Source organism: Mandrillus leucophaeus, unplaced genomic scaffold (genome assembly GCF_000951045.1).
Source record: "Mandrillus leucophaeus isolate KB7577 unplaced genomic scaffold, Mleu.le_1.0 Scaffold130, whole genome shotgun sequence".
Lineage (NCBI taxonomy): Eukaryota > Metazoa > Chordata > Mammalia > Primates > Cercopithecidae > Mandrillus > Mandrillus leucophaeus.
The window spans coordinates 4,737,584-4,754,587 of record NW_012101255.1 but is presented as its reverse complement, the minus strand read 5'-3'; the positions used below and the strand labels follow the sequence as shown (position 1 = coordinate 4,754,587).

At 36.2% G+C, this 17,004-nt stretch overlaps 1 protein-coding gene across 1 annotated transcript in view; it reads left to right on the top strand.

Moving 5' to 3' along the window:
• Positions 1 to 16,003, top strand: part of CPA3 (carboxypeptidase A3 (mast cell)) — a 35,825-nt gene extending 19,822 nt beyond the window's left edge. The window contains exons 7-11 of the mRNA XM_011972797.1: positions 316 to 426; positions 1,300 to 1,390; positions 2,400 to 2,602; positions 4,767 to 4,851; positions 15,426 to 16,003. Of these exons, the coding sequence (XP_011828187.1) occupies positions 316 to 426; positions 1,300 to 1,390; positions 2,400 to 2,602; positions 4,767 to 4,851; positions 15,426 to 15,613 (678 nt within the window). The 3' untranslated portion in view covers positions 15,614 to 16,003. The remainder of the gene's footprint in view (positions 1 to 315; positions 427 to 1,299; positions 1,391 to 2,399; positions 2,603 to 4,766; positions 4,852 to 15,425) is intronic.
• Positions 16,004 to 17,004: the final 1,001 nt, after the last annotated feature.

Here is a 17,004-nt window from a genome sequence, read left to right as displayed (position 1 = left end):
TACAAATTTTCCATTTGGCTTCCAATCTTTCTATGAAACATCTCTCTCATGCTACATTTAGAACACTACAGGTCTCGATAATTAAATGCTCCTTTAAAGACTGTTCATTTCCATTAATGTCATTAGTCTAAATAAGTTAGGTTTTTCCCCCCTGTAATCTACATGGATTGTTCATTTTTGTTCATTTTAAGGAAAATACGTTTGAAAGCATGTGATCTTGGGAAGTGATTCAAGTTATTACTATTATAACCACAGCTTTCCACATAATAGCTAAACTTCATACCAATAGCTTAATTTTTTTTTCTCCTCCTACAGGCAACCAAAACTTATGGGAGAAACAAAATTATGACCAAACTCTTGGATCGAATGAATTTTTACATTCTTCCTGTGTTCAATGTTGATGGATATATTTGGTCATGGACAAAGGTACTGCTCTCTACTCTCTTGTATGCATTTAGATATTATTTACTGGCTTTAATACACATTGTTATGCATTCAGCTTAGGGTTTAGGTAACTAGTTAATGTTAATTCAGAAAATTATGTTTTTTTAAAACTCAGTTTCAAATTAAGTATGATTTCTTGGCTGCATAGGTATCCTTGAAATAATACAAAATTTTTGCTGCTGAAGCTAGTTATGTGGAAAAATGAAATAAAGTAGTAATTATAGAGGAAATGTATGATTGCATTATACGATATGGCATATCTAGCTAAGAATAAAGTCAATTAATTGATTTTAAAACAAAAACCTTTGTATTTCATCAATTTTGAATAGAATTTGAGGTAGAATCATCGAATCAAAAAAGAAATAAAAGAGAGATACGGATACCCATTTGTCTTTTCATAGTACATTTTATTATCCTGCTTTTGCTAAATAAGAACTCTCAGACAGACACTGTCACATCAAGTTATTTTCTGCAAATAATGCTCCAACAGTAAAAATTTGACCTGCATTATATCTGAATCTATATATGGTGAAAAAGCTAATGAAGTTATAATTTAAATTATGGTTAATTTCAGAACACCATTAGTCATCTTCTAATACTGAGAACTAAACAACAGTGTTTAAAATTAACTGAATTATTTCATCAAAGCCCAAGGATATAATATTAAAAACCATGATTCTGAAAATATTACAAATTATAAGAAAACAGTATTTTTTCTTTTTATAATAAAGGGCCTCAAGTTAACTAGATAGATTTCAAATAAAGTTGCAGACACCTGCAGAGAGAATTTGAAATGATCAAATTGAAAAATGCAAACTGATCTTGTGTAAACACTTACATCATTCAATCTGGCAGAACCGCATGTGGAGAAAAAATCGTTCCAAGAACCAAAACTCCAAATGCATCGGCACTGACCTCAACAGGAATTTTAATGCTTCATGGGACTGTGAGTAGCAGATTTGCTATCAAGGAAAATTGCTATAAGGAATATTTAGGCCCCAAGCTTAACTAAAACACCTACTTGTTCAGTAAAAATGGTTATGCTTAGAGTGAGTGTTCACTTTTGTATCTGTAACATGAAAGACAATCATCACTACCATTGAGGGATGTTTTGCTGTGTGGAAGGAAATGAGGAGGAACGGACTGTTTATCAAACCATCTCTTACTTACTACATCTAGTTTGCTAATAATTAAGCACAATCCAAATGTACAAAAATTCAGATAATCTGCTCAGATTCCTCTGCTTCCTGATGTGAGAAATGTCAGCAGTTAAAAGCAACATAGAGACGGTTTTTCAGATATATAGTGAAAAGAGTCATCTGGAGCAAAGAAAGCGAAAAAGTGTAATAGAAATACAATGATAAGCAGAGGCCTGCTACATCAGACGATGCTTTAGTTGCTATACAACTATGACTTTATCACTGCATAGTTTCAAGGAGAAATTACCATTGCCCCAATTTATATATTTCTTCTGTGCCTAATTTTGTTGAAAATATCACCTGAGCTCTTAACTGTATTCTGCCATAATGAACATGATAATAGCAGCAGCTATCCCTAATTGAGAGCTTTCTGCTGAAAAAGGCTGAAGAAACTTTTGCCCAGAGAAGGTAATTCACACCAGCCCCCAGCGCATTAGAGCTGGGGTTGAATTAGAACTGGAGTCTATCTGGCTCCAAGTCATGGGCTGCTGCTGATTTATTATTCCTGTGGCCTTGGGAAAGGACAAGGAAATAAACAAAGCTCAGAATATTCCAGTGGGCTAAGTCTGTTACAATCTGGCATGTGTGTGAAATGTTAATCTGTAGTGACTATGATACAAGGGACATTGAAGCAGCCCTGTAAACATGAAAGGCAAAACATTTAAACCATTCTGTGAATCTATAATACATTAGAAGAGGTAGGAGCTGTATGGATGGGGAGCAGACTATGGTCTCATCCACTTATGTCTTCTGCAGCCATTCCTAATACCAATGACCCATGTGCAGATAATTATCGGGGCTCTGCACCAGAGTCCGAGAAAGAGACGAAAGCTTTCACTGATTTCATTAGAAGCCACCTGAATGAAATCAAGGCTTACATCACCTTCCATTCCTACTCCCAGATGCTATTGTTTCCCTATGGATATACGTCAAAACTGCCACCTAACCACAAGGACTTGGTACGTAGACAAAAGTTTGCGCTTAATGCATCGACACCACCATTGACCTTCAGTCTATTCTTCATTAACTAGGGTATGTTGAAAGAATTTCACATTTTAATGTCAAAGAAAAGAACTAATGAAATTTGCCTTGAAGTTAAAATCATGATCTTGAATTTTTCATTGACAAAAGTATATAGATAATAAACTCTTTTAATGTGATTCTCAGGAGGAAAAACAAATCGGGAAGAAATGTCTATGCAAGGCACAATAGAAGCCTATTACGACACAGTTCCCTGTGGGGTTTAAGAGTTACCATAGGTCATACGGTAAAACCATGCATGGAAAAAGCCTAATAGAACAGCAAAGACATTCACTAGTCCTGCCCCCCAGATATCAGATTTAAGAATATACATTGTATTTTTATCCTCCTGATAAACTTGGAAATTATACTTTTACTATCCAAAGAAGACTATAAATGTTTGTGAAGCTTCCTCACTAAGAATACGTTATCTTTCCAAAACTATGATCCATTAAGTACCTTTTATTAATAAAAACTGATTTGATAATGTGAGCTTTAAAAAAAAAGTCTGCATATGGGTTCCAATGAATCACAGGAAGTAACAGAGTGAATGTGTGGATAGAGGGATAAATATTTTGAATTGCTATAGAAGAAAATAAATAAAACAGAAAAAGTTTAGTGGCCCAGATCCCATGGTGATTGGCAAATATAGCACTTCCGGTAACAGCTGTGGTCCAAATATTGCCTCATAAAATATTATAAAATTAAAAGGTTACAATTTTCATTTTGACCTCAGTTCATTGTATTTAGCACAACAGCATTTAATGTTAATTGGAGCAGAGATCTGAATCAGTCATTAAAATCATCTCCATATATACAACAAAGAAAACATACCAGCAATATATGGCCCGTAGTCATTTATTATCCAATCTATGTGATAATCTGAGTGCATGAGTTCAATTAATGCATACAAATATACAGCACTGTGATTTCAATCCACTGTTAGGAAAATGACATTATGGGTTAAAAAAATGCATATCCACAAAAAAAACACTTTGAGTAAAATGAGAGTTCTTTGCATAGCAACTAAATTGATTGAGAAAAAGAAAAATTCTTGGTTATATACATTACACATATCATCTTTTAAAAATCTTTACTTGTAAGTGCAAATATGTTAGGAACTATATTCCATTAAAATTCATTCTGACAATCACTCTCATAGCACAAAACACTAACGTGTATTAAAAGGTCATGACAAAATGCCATTCTGAAAGAGACACCCTAATTAACAACTATTTTAAAGAGTGGTCAACCGCCCTTCTTCCCTTGGTATGCTGAAGTCAGATGAGTAGAGAAGATCCTGTAGCAATATGAGCCTGTTAGGGACCAAGGAATGTAAAACATGGAATAAACTAGAGAAATCGTCAGAAAAGACAATTATCTGAAGCCAAAAAATATTGATAGAAAAAATAATGTATATTTTATATTTTTAATTTTTTTGAGACAGGGTCTTGCTCTGACAGGCTGGAGTGCAGTGGCGCGATCTCGGCTCACTACAACCTCTGACTCCCTGGTTCAAGTGATTTTTCTGCCTCAGCCTCCCGAGTAGCTGGGACTACAGGCACATGGCACCATGCCCAGCAAATTTTTTGTATTTTTAGCAGAGACAGGGTTTCACCATGCTAACCAGAGTGGTCTCAATCTCCTGACCTCGTGATCCACCCACCTCGGCCTCCCCAAGTGCTGGGATTACAGGCATGAGCCACCGTGCCCAGCCAAGTCTTCATAATTACCACATATATTACTGAAAATAAGTTTCTCATTTAACCATTTATTTTCTTTTGATCTTCAAATGCCAAATAACTAGTAAATTTGACTTTTTTTCATCCCTAGTAATTTACATATTTACATATATATGTATGTATGGGCTTTGGTTTTGTTAAAACCAGGAACTGAATTCCAGCTTCACCAGTTGCAAGTAACCAGGAAATAGTACTGTCCACCTTATAGGGTTGTTATGAGTCTTGAAACTCAAAATCAAGGGCTAAGCACAGTGACTAATCTGTAAGACTCCATTAAAAAATTGCATACATCCATAATTACATATTATTTGGTATTTACACAGTATTCTATTATTTCACTCTAACTTTCCTTTCTCTCCAGGCCAAAGTTGCAAAGATTGGCACTGATGTTCTATCAACTCGATATGAAACCCACTACATCTATGGCCCAATAGAATCAACAATTTGTAAGTCATTCCTCTTATTTACTGAGCCCTTTCCCTTAATTATTTTTTATAAATATTAAAGAAAATCATAGAATTTGCAATTTATGTTAGAGCATCTGAAATTGCTAATTTAAATTCTACTTTTTACAGGATATTCTGAATTATATGTGAATGTAGGTGATAGATTCTGCCCTTTTCTTGGGATAAGATTTTTCTAGAAACAAATTATACTGAACTTTTACAGGGTTACAAGGTCAACAGAAGCTATTAAGTCAAGACAGATTTACAGTTTAATTCATCTACTTTCCTGTTTCCCACCTCTACCACCAACAAGGTTGCATCCTTCCAGGAATTAATGAGAATTCACTGGAGCGAGAAAAAAAAAAAAAATTAGCCAGGCATGGTGACCTATGCCTGTAGTCCCAGCTTCTCTGGAGGCTGGGTTGGGAAGATCATTTGGGCCTGGGAGGTTGAAACTGCAGTGAGCTGTGATTGTGCCGCTGCACTCCAGGCTGGGCAACAGAGCAAGACCTCATCTAAAAAAAACACACACACACAAAAGTAGTTGGAGCAGAGTCTACATTTGTTTTTAACCATTTAACTTTAAATGTACTCTTTCTTACTTGCCTTGTCTGCATGTAAGTATGGTCTATTCCCTAGCTCCCGGTAGGAAAACAGATAGAAAATCAGTTTCAGTCCCTCTGGTCATATAAAACAAGTTATTTGTCCTTCTCACTTGCTCCTTGTCGCTATGTTCAACTGAAAGCTGTATGGTGAACTAGAAAGGAGATCACAAGACTCTAGTTCTGTCACTTTTGTTTTATATTCTCAGCACCATTTCTTACTCTTCACTATTTTTAAATTTGTGTTGTCTGTGTGTTTTTAAGTTATTGACTTGGATTTCTTGGCCTTGATTTTCTTGTCTCTTGTTCTAAATACAAGGAATCAGTAATTTTTTTTCTGTAAAGGGCCAGATAGTAAATAGCTTTGTGGAGGTACAGTCTCTGTTGCAGGTACTCAACCAGAGCATCATAGCTCAAAAACGGCCATAGACAATAAGTCAGCAAATGGGTATGATTGTGTGCCAATAAAACCTCATTCACAGAAACAGGAGGCTGGCTAGGATTTGCCAACTCCCATACTTTATACTAAATAATATCTGCAAATATTTATAGAGTCTTTACAAGTTAGGCACTGTGCTTACCCTTTGATTTTCACAATCTCAAGCCTCATGACAACCCTATGAGGTGGGGAGTACTATTTCCCAGTTATTAGTAACTGGTGAAGCTGGAACTCAATCTCAGATTTTAACAAATAAAAGCCCTGATCTTGCCCACTGCACATACTGTTTGCGTGTTTGGATATTCTATTTTCAATGAACAGCCAAAAAATCCATTTGAGTATCACCGAAGACCATTAACTCAGATCCTGGGAAGTAAGACCACTTTCTACTCTTATAGCACCTCCCACTAATCTTAGTTTGGGAATTATTTAGTAAAAATACCTTTTCTCCAAATCAAGTTCAAGCTTCAGTTCTTAGTCTCAAAATTTATACAAAATTCCCCATGAAACTTCTCAAAAGCAAGAATTATGCTTTGGATTTCCTCTTAGACCCTATAACATATAGTACAGTGCAGGGCATGGAACAATAGCAGAATTAGTTCCCATAAACTTGCTCAATGATAATGATGCCCTGGCTTATTCACAAGAAGTAAATGTGGGTTGAAATCACAACAGAACTGGACTTGATTAAGCCTGCATCACTCTGTAGACCAAATATCCAACATTTTTTAGCATTAAGACTGCCTTTTAGCTTTTAAAACTTTCATGAACAACCCTTCCACCACCAAACATATGCTCATATTTTTATTACACTTTTAGAATCTGTGCATTAAAAAATATATATGTGCATATGAATCCATGGATTCCTTGCAACAATTTTACCTGGTCACTGTTTTGAAGTCACTTCTGTAATCCAAGCTAAAAGTATAAACTTGGAACTGAAAGTCTGCATCCTCAGGAATTGCTATGGAATTTGAAAATGCTGGAATCAACATATACTGTTTCTAGGACTTACTTATTAGAGGCTTCTTTGGTAGAACTGGAAAATGACTAAAAAATGGAGAAGTCCCATTCCTCGAGCACATTCATTAACAATCACCTATCAACCAGTCACTGTTAAAGTACTGAAGAGAAAGTGTAGTGATACAGATGATCCCCAGCATCCACACAGATCTTGCTACAGCCTAGCCATGCTGGGGACTCATTTCATGTACAGGTCGATGACAACAAGATTTCAAAATAGATGTTATGTATCCAGCTATGTGAGTGGACAAAAAGTAAGCAAAGTAAAGAACAAAAGGACAGACTAGAACATCAGTTCAAAACGGCAGCCCACTTGGTAGATACTAATAAATAGCAGGGCCAGATAGGCCACCCAGACACCATGTAAGAGCAATTCCTCTAAGCAAGAAAAACACGTGCATAGTCTTCGAGGCAAAGAACAAAGCATTCCAAACAGGAACAAACTTTGCAAAAGGCAATTAAAGCATCAAATAATTATCCGTGTGTGTGTGTATCTACAAAAGTATGAGAATACAGAGCTGTGCATAGCATTGCATTAAGATCTCTTAATGAACAAAAAGGTATGGTGTACCTAGCTAGCAGGCTAGCATTTTGGAGCTTTCGGAGATAGATGAGAGGACTTAGGACACAATAAACTACTCTTAAGGAAGTCACATGCTAACTGGAAGGAGCAGATAGCCAAAACTACTATAGCTCCATGCCATCATGTGTCACTTTCAAAATGGAAAGATAGGGTCAAGAGGGATTACTATTCTGTTTAACTGTGCAGCATTATTTAAAATTCTTATTACATTATACTAAAACATTTTAAAGGCATTGAGATTTAGAAAGAATTGCCTTTGTCCTGCAGTGCTGCAGCAGCTTGATAAATGATCAAGCTTTCTAGGACAGACTGCTTTAATAAAGCATCTGATAGAATGTTAATCAAACATTCATGAGAAACAGAGAGTAGCAAAGTAGTTGACTTGGTAAGAATAAAAAATAAAAACGTGATTAAAGTTTAGTCATTCCAATAACCTGATGTCACTTAACTTGTCCCCAGATTTAGGAGCAGCATCTAGCATTTGTCAGTGATTTCCTCTCTTTGACTTGATGAAGACAGAAAAAAAGGCACTGGGGGAGCATTTTTTAAACCCAACTTATGGAGGATCTCTGGACTTCAGAAAAAAAATATGTTTGCTATTTGAACATGAGAGGCAAACATATCAGATAAATTAAAATCATAAATTTTGAAACCAGGGAGAAACACAGGCAATGATCTATTACATGGTTCTCAAGCCTGACTTCCCATTAGAATCATCAGGAAGCTGGCCAGGCGTGGTGGCTCACTTTTGTAATCCCAGCACTTTGGGAGGCTAAGGTGGGTGGATCACAAGGTCAAGAGTTTGAGACCAGTCTGGCCAACATGGTGAAACTCCGTCTCTACTGAAAATACAAAAATTAGCTGGGCGTGGTGGTGGGAACCTGTAATCCCAGCTACTCAGGAGGCTGAGGCAGGAGAATCACTTGAAACCGGAAGGCGGAGGTTGCAGTGAGCCGAGATCGCACCATTGCACTCCAGCCTGGGTAAAGAGCGAAACTCCATCTCAAAAAATAAATAAATAAATAAATAAATAATCAGGGAGCTTTTAAAATGTGTGAATGATTATACCCCCACCCCCAGAGATTCTGATTTCATCAGTCTGAGGTGGAGCTCAGGCACTCAATTTTTTTTTTAAAAGTACCTAAAGTGATTCTAAGATGAAACTAGGGTTGAGAATCACTGATCTAAGCAAAACCTCTCATTTATAGACTGAAATTCAGATACCGAAAGGTTTCATCACTTTAGAGCAGAACAAAAACAAAAATCAGCATTCAAGACCAGAGTTAAAATGATATACCTACCACTTTGCCCCAAAGCAGCAATATTAAGATGGCACAAAAATGTAAATAGTAATGTTTAATGTGAAATGATTATATTTGCATATAAACACCATATCCAATCCTTCACCATCTTAGAAATAACTAAATATAGTACTTCGTGAGCAAGAATAGTTATTTGAGTTGATAAGAACCAAGAAGATTGCATTAGTAATAAAATTCACCTGTGAGTCACATCACGAATTAAAAAGTTAATTTCAAAGTACATTTCTTGTAGCTTCCTTCATGCACCAAAATTGCTAGATCTGCCACTGGTTCTCAACCCAGTGCTCTTTTTTCCTATTCTACATATTCTACTCCTTCAGAATTTACATTCTGAAAAAGACAAAGTTAAGATTTGTAGTTCATAACACCAGATCTCTACTTACTAAGAGACATTCAAACTGATACTACAGAGAAAATATTTCCGTTTATGCCCATGTATCTCTGGCTTCAGCTCTTGCTTCAAATATAATTTTCACTTAATATTAATATAATAGTACAGGTTATTATATTGAATACATTTAAATAATACTTTTTAAAATGATACAATTTTTTAGAAAACACTGTATCAAGTAAGCAATAAATGCAGCACACATTGAATCACCACTATCACTTTATATGGATCCCTTTGGGCTGAAATCAGATTTCTAGTTACAGTTTCATTTAGATTTGTTCTGATTGAATTTGTTGCAACTAATATTGTGCCTTGAAATAAGCAGGAGATATTTTCTTAATGTTGAACATACTCAGAATATGCTGTCAACAAAAACGAAATTATTTTATAGAACCGAGTAAAGACTTGTTATTGGCTAGAATACAGAGTGGCACATAGGTGGCACAGTACAATGATTAACAGCATGAACTCTGAAGACACAGCCTGGGCTTGAATCCTGATTCAACTGTCTACTAGCTATGTGTTTTTCAGCAAGTTCCTTACTCTGAGCCTAAGTTTCTTCTTCCGTAAAATGGTAATTGTTACTTACATTTGGGATAGGAATTAATTAAATGAGTTAACATGCATAAAGCACACAGAAGGGTACTTGGTATTTAGCAAGTGATTGTTATTATATTTTATAAATGCATACACATGTTTTAGTGGGTACACATGGAGATAAAGAACAGGCTAAGTATCAGGTTAAACCAATTAAGTTCTGGCCAGGCACAGTGATACACACCTGTAGTCCCAGCTACTCAGGAGGCTGAGGTGGAAGGATCACTTGAGCCTGGGATGTCGAGGCTACAGTGAACCACGATCATGCCACCACACTCCAGCCAAGGTAACAGAGCAAGACCCTGTCACATACACACACACACACACACACACAAATTCTCTATTTTTTTCTCAAAGTAAAAACTTGCAATATTGTATTTATTTTGTGCCTTAATATAGTTTTTGTTTGCCAATTTAAGATCTAGAAAATACGAAATGTATTCTACTTCATAGTATCACATAATTATGAAAAATCAAATTCCATATATTCTCAATGACCACTATTAATCTTAATGACAAACTTCACATAAAGTAAATCTCTCAAAAGAGAATAGTCATGCCCTTTAACCCTTGGAAATCACAGAAGTTTACTCGGCTGCAAATAGAGAGCTACTTCAACTAGAAACCGGTCAAGTTTATTAAAATCGTCTAGCATATCCTAAATTACAAGACAAAATTCCTATTTACTTTACCTCCTTTGCTACCAAGCTCGCATCTTAGCATGATTTCTTTCTCATGAACTTAAATCCAACTAGCTAAAAGTGGCATCTTTTTGATCACTGAAGCCAGTATCTGTATTTCAGCTCACATGCTCCATAAATTATATGCAATATTTGACCCTCTTAATAACTCTTCTTCTTGCCATTCCTTTAGCTTCCTTGACTTTGAACTATACTAGTTCCCTTCTTCCTCCTCCTCCTCTTTTTTCTACTCTCTCGCTGACTGCCTCTAAAACCAGATATTTTCCAAAAAATAGAGTACAATATATGGATACTTCCTCAGGTTCTCTCCTCGGGTCCCTCCTCTTACTTTTGACTCTCCTCATCAGGAAATGACCTCTATCCCCACAGGCTGGAATCCCTCATCTGTTACCTAGGGCCTCAGGCAATCACCTTTTAGCCACTAAGTGAACCAACCAGACCAAAATAGCAGTGCAAAGCCTTTGAAAACTATATTGTCAGCTGAGCACGGTGGTTCATGCCTGTAATCTCAGCACTTTGGGAGGCCAAGGAGGGAGGATCACCTGAGAACAGGAGTCCGAGACTAGCCTGGCCAACATGGTGAAACCCCGTCTCTACTAAAAATACAAAACTTAGCTAGGTGTAGTGGTGTGCATCTGTAGTCCCAGCTACTCAGGATGCTGAGGCAGGAGAATTGCTTGAACCTGGAAGGCAGAGGATGCAGTGAGCTGAGATTGTACCACTCTACTTCAGCCTGGGCAACAAAGTGAGACTCCATCTCAAAAAAAAAAAAAAAAAAAAAAAGCAAAACTGTCTAGGTGTGGTGGCACATGCCTGCAAACCCAGCACTTTGGGAGGCCAAGGTGGGCAGATTCCCTGAGGTCAGGAGTTCAAGACCAGCCTGACCAATATGGTGAAACCCTGTCTCTACTAAAAATACAAAAGTTAGCTGAGTGTGGTGGTGGGCGCCTGTAGTCCCGGCTACTTGGGAGGCTGAGACAGGAGAAGCACTTGGACCTGGGAGGCAGAGGTTGCAGTGAGTCAAGATTGTGCCATTGCATTCCAGCCTGGGTGACAGAGTGAGACTCCATCTCCAAAGAAAAAATATATATATACTATATTGTCATCAGTATCACAAGACACAAAAGTAGGCCAAGGGCCTGTTTACTAAACCTAAACAGGGTGACTACCTGCTAAATTGAAGATTTAAGTTACAATTTATTATTTAATGTAATAGCTAAAATGTCCAGAATATAATCAAAAATCACTTATAATACTAAAAACAAGAAAAATTACAGCTTGAATATAAAAAGATAATCCATAGATGCCAATGCTGAGACGATTGGAATTTCAAACATTGGAAAAGAATTTCAAAGTTGCCATCATAAAAAAAAAATGCCTCAACAAACAATTATAGATGGCCTTGAAACAAATGAAGAAATAGAAAATATCATCAAAGAAATATAAGATATAAAAAGGAACTGAATGGAAACCATAGAACTAGAAAATACAATAACCTGAACAACGAAAAAACTGGAAGGGCTTAATAGAACAAATATGACAGAGGGAAGAATCAGTGAACTTAAAGACAGAACAATAGAATTCACTCACTCTGAAGACAGAAAATAAACAAAAAAATAAACAAACAAAGCCTCAGGAACAAATAGCATAATAAAATATCCAACATTCATGTCATCAGTCCAAGGAAAATATAGATAAAGGGAACAGGGGCTAGAAAAAAATGTTTGAAGAAATAAAAGCTGAAATATCCTACATTTGACAAAGACATAAACTAAAATAGTCAAGTAGCTGAGTGAAACCCAAACAGGAATAACCCAGAGAAACTCACATCGAAGTATATCATAATTAAACTTCTGAAAACTAGACAAAGAAAAAAACCGAAAAAGAAATCAGGCCGGGCGTGGTGGCTTATGCCTGTAATCCCAGCACTTTGGGAGGCTGAGGCAGGTGGATCACAACCTCAGGAGATCAAGACCATCCTGGCTAACACGGTGAAACCCCGTCTCTACTAAAAATACAAAAAATTAGCCGGGCGTGGTGGTGGGTGCCTGTAGTCCCAGCTACTCAGGAGGCTGAGGCAGGAGAATGGCATGAACCCGGGAGGCCAAGCTTGCAGTGAGCCGAATCGCGCCACTGCACTGCAGCCTGGGCGACAGAGGGAGACTCCATCTCACAAAAAAAAAAAAAAGGAATCAGAGAGAAATGATCTAGAGTTAAAAACAATTCCAGTGACAGCAGATTTTTCATGTGAAACCATGAAAGTCAAAAGGAAGTGACATTTTATCAAGTGCTGAATGAAAAAATCTATCAACCCTAAATGCAATAAATTCAATATCCAGCAAAATATTCAGAAATGAAGGAGGGAATAAAGACATTCTCATACAAAGGAAAATCAGGAGATATGTCTCCCGCACACCCACTCTTAATGGCTAAAAGAGCCCTCTGAACAAGAAGGAAATAATCACAGCAAAAGGCTTGGAACTGCAGAGAGGAAGGAAGAAAAATGGATTCAGTATAAATAAATTAAATAATAGACTATCTTTCTTCATATGATGATTGAATCAAAAATTGTAAGTTTATTTGATGTGATGTTCAATGTATGTAGAGAAGTACTCAAGACAATTGTACTTTAAAAGTGGGAAGAGAAAAAGGATCTAAAAGGAAGTAAAGTTTCTACACCTCGCTTGACATAGTAAAATGTCAATACCATTAGACTGTGATAAGTTATATATGTGTATTATAATATCTGGAGCAACCACTAAGAAAACTAAGCAAGTGACATACTTTAAGACATTATAAATCAATCAAATGGAATCCTAAAAATGTCATGTAACCAAGAGGAAGGTGGAAAGCAAGAAAAGAAAGATAAAGGGATAAAAACAGAAAGAACAAAAAAAGAAATAAAATAATAGCACGTTTAAGTCATATCAATAATTTACCTACATGCACTAATTAAAGACACATGGGCAGAATGAACTTTTTAAATTGTAATTCAACAATATGCTGTCTATAAGAAAGTCATTTCCAGTATAACAACATAGATAAGTTGAAATGAGAATGATAGAAAAGATATACTATGCCATTAGGAAGAATAGCTATATTAAGTATCAAATAAAGGGAATTTCAGAGCAAAGAAATTTGCTAGTGACAGAGACATTAACAATGATAAAAGGATCCATCCCACCAAGAAAATAATGATCCTAAATGTGTGCACACCAATTTCACCTATGATGTCTATGCCAATAATTTAAACATTCATTTTTCCAAGCTCTTTCTTGAATGTCTTTTTGATGTTAAACGTATCACTTTGTCTTCCTTTGCCTTTTCTTTTTCCCATCCCAGCGCTGTGTTCCCATTTCTTTTAACAGTATGTTTTTCCCAGCTACCCAGATTGAAACATCAATCATTTTTATCAAATCCCAATGTTTCTTACATGGAATCCTTCAGTTCTATTTCCAATGTGGTGACTCTACCCTAGTTCAGGCTTTCATTTCACAATACCTCATAACTGGTTTCTATTCTTTTCAATCCAGATTAACAATCCTAAAGTACTAAAAGGCCTCCAGAAGAAAATCTAAACACCTAGTCCCGATTCACAAGGTTTTCCAAGTTTTACTCACAAACTCCCACTGCGGCCTTTGCTGTGGTCCAGCTGGATCTCATTAGTTTCTAACAATGCCTCCATGCTTTTCTATCCTTGTAGTTCACCAGCCAGAATTCCTTTCTTCCATCTCCAGCTGAAAACACACTAGCCTTTCTTCAAGGTTCTCCTCCAATATCACCTCCTCCATCATGAAGGCAGTATTTGAGCTGGCACTGGGCATGAAAGGCCATACTCCTCATCAAGAATAATCTTTTTTCTTTTAAATCTTGATAAAATATTGTACCTTTTCTTTGGTACTTAGCATATTCTGCTCTGCCTCTATTGACTTGTACCTTGACTTCTGCCTCCTAAATTGTAAGTTACTGAAGACACCAGTGGCATCTTCTGCATTTTTGTACCCTGCAACAATTACTCTCCCCAGTGCCAAGAAATGTGTCCTGTAAATATTAAAAGTTTAATAAATATTTGGTGACCAAGAGCCAACACTATCTCTCTTCATCAAAATATCCCTTCTCTCTTTCTTCATCAGTTTTGAATTCTTTCAAATTTTCAAACCTTTCAGACTGTTATTATTAAACTCATTACTTGTCCTAGAACATAAACACCTTCCCATACAAAAAAAACCCTTTTATATCACATAAAGCAAAATGTGAGCACATAAATGCAATTATTATATGTATATGCACTTGTATATGTATACAGCCTCTAGATGTGTGTTATATGCATATAACCTTTAGAAGTGTGTTGATATTTCCAAACTTTTTATCAAAAAATAGAACCTTGAGTTAAATTTCATAAAAGTTTACATGGAAATTTTGAATTAGGAAATTAAATATGTCTTTAAAATAACTAAATTACATTTTCTTGGTCTTTTGACTATGAAATAGTTTACCCTAGCAACATGAAAAACAAGAGACCCAAGCTATTAGAAGAAATGCAATTCTATGTATCTTGTGTGTATAGTTTTTCCCTGGTGGTTTTTAATGACCAGTGACTGTTTAGCTGGTTTCTTCAGCTGCTAGCACTTGCTCTGAACACGTCTGCAACAATGTGTGCCTAGGAAATAAACTCCAGTTAGTAGTGACCCAACCAAAATGTAATATTTTAAATGCAGCACACACTTGGTGGATTCCAAAGTCATGATTATGCTTTACTATGCACTCTGTACTATTCAGACCACTACTCTCATTCATGACTGCAACTCACTGTATACATAATTATTTTTTATTGCTAATTATACACCACTGATTTCCACTTTTAAAAAACATTAGCATTTGTCTCTAATTAAATATTTACTGCTTGTGTTTTACAGACCCGACATCAGGTTCTTCTTTAGACTGGGCTTATGACCTGGGCATCAAACACACATTTGCCTTTGAGCTCCGAGACAAAGGCAAATTTGGTTTTCTCCTTCCCGAATCCCGGATAAAGCCAACCTGCAGAGAGACCATGCTAGCTGTCAAATTTATTTCCAAGTATATCCTCAAGCATACTCCCTAAAGAATTGCCCTCCGTTTGGAATAAGCCAATTAATCCTTTTTGTGACTTTCATCAGAAAGTCAATCTTCAATTATCCCCAAATGCAGCTTCTATATCACCTGAATCCTTCTCTCGCTCATTTAAGTCCCACGTTATCGCTGTTTGCTTTTACTTACTTTCAGTAGCACTATAACGAAGTAGCTTTAAGTGAAACCTTTTAACTACCTTTCTTTGCTCCAAGTGAAGTTTGGACCCAGCAGAAAGCATTACTTTGAGTATTTTGAAAGGTGATATACAGTGGGGCACAGAAAATAAACGAAAACCTTCAGTTTCTCACAGATTTTCACCATGTGGCTTCATCAATTTATGTGCTAATACAATAAAAAATAAAATGCATTTAATGCTTTAAAATTCATCTTTTTATGATAAACTATATTCTCTGTATTTCTCTATAGCATTAATAATCAACATTAATGACAATCAGTCTGTTAATAAGAAATAATATCTTCAATTTTCAAAAACATAATTTGCCTATTTTTTTCTGATAGAAGTAGACATTGTTTATATCTTCAAAAAAGCAAAAGGATGTCCTAGCAGGAAATAAAATGGTTCATATAGAGAGGAATCTCAGTCCTTTAAACAACCGATCCAGTTCTCATCAGCATAATGTACATTAAATTCGAAATAGTTTAATTTAACCTGCCATAATCAGAAGAAACCACCTGCTAAAACATCTCTTTGCCAGTACAGACACAGACAAGACAGTCTGGTCAGCTGTGACCCCTGCCCTCCTGATGGATAGAAAGGAAACCTGGAAATGTACTATAAGTTGAGGAGAGAAAGTCATGTTGATCAAAGGCAATCAGAGTAACTTGCTGCATTTGTACCATTTATACTCCTATTATTTAAGATGGTATTATTGGATAGCTTCTCCCCAACACCAATACCTCAATGTGTGATCAAGTGGCAACAGTGGTAGTGTTTACATTCCCAAAATCCAGACACAGATGCCTACCACTGGACTGACTATAATTTGAGGGACAAGTAGAGAGTTCCTTGACTTCCAGTAAACTTACTTCTCAGAACACCCGAGACAGTTTTCAATGATTGGGAAAGGTCCTGAGAAGTTAAGTCAATAAACAATCTGGGACATGCCTCATGAATCCTTTAGGGAACCATAAAAGAAAGGATGCCATCAAAGCTACAAGATGATGGTGTGCTGTGATAATTATGAGGTAGATAAAAGTTTCCCATGCAAAATTGTCCAGGAAAAACAAATGTAAACTAACAAAATTGCTTTACAAGGGGAGGAGGGGAAGGTGACAGAGTCAAGAAAGTAAAAGACAAAAATGTGGCTATGAGATTATATTGTCTCTTTAAAAATATGGTATCTATATCTAAATATTTAGCAT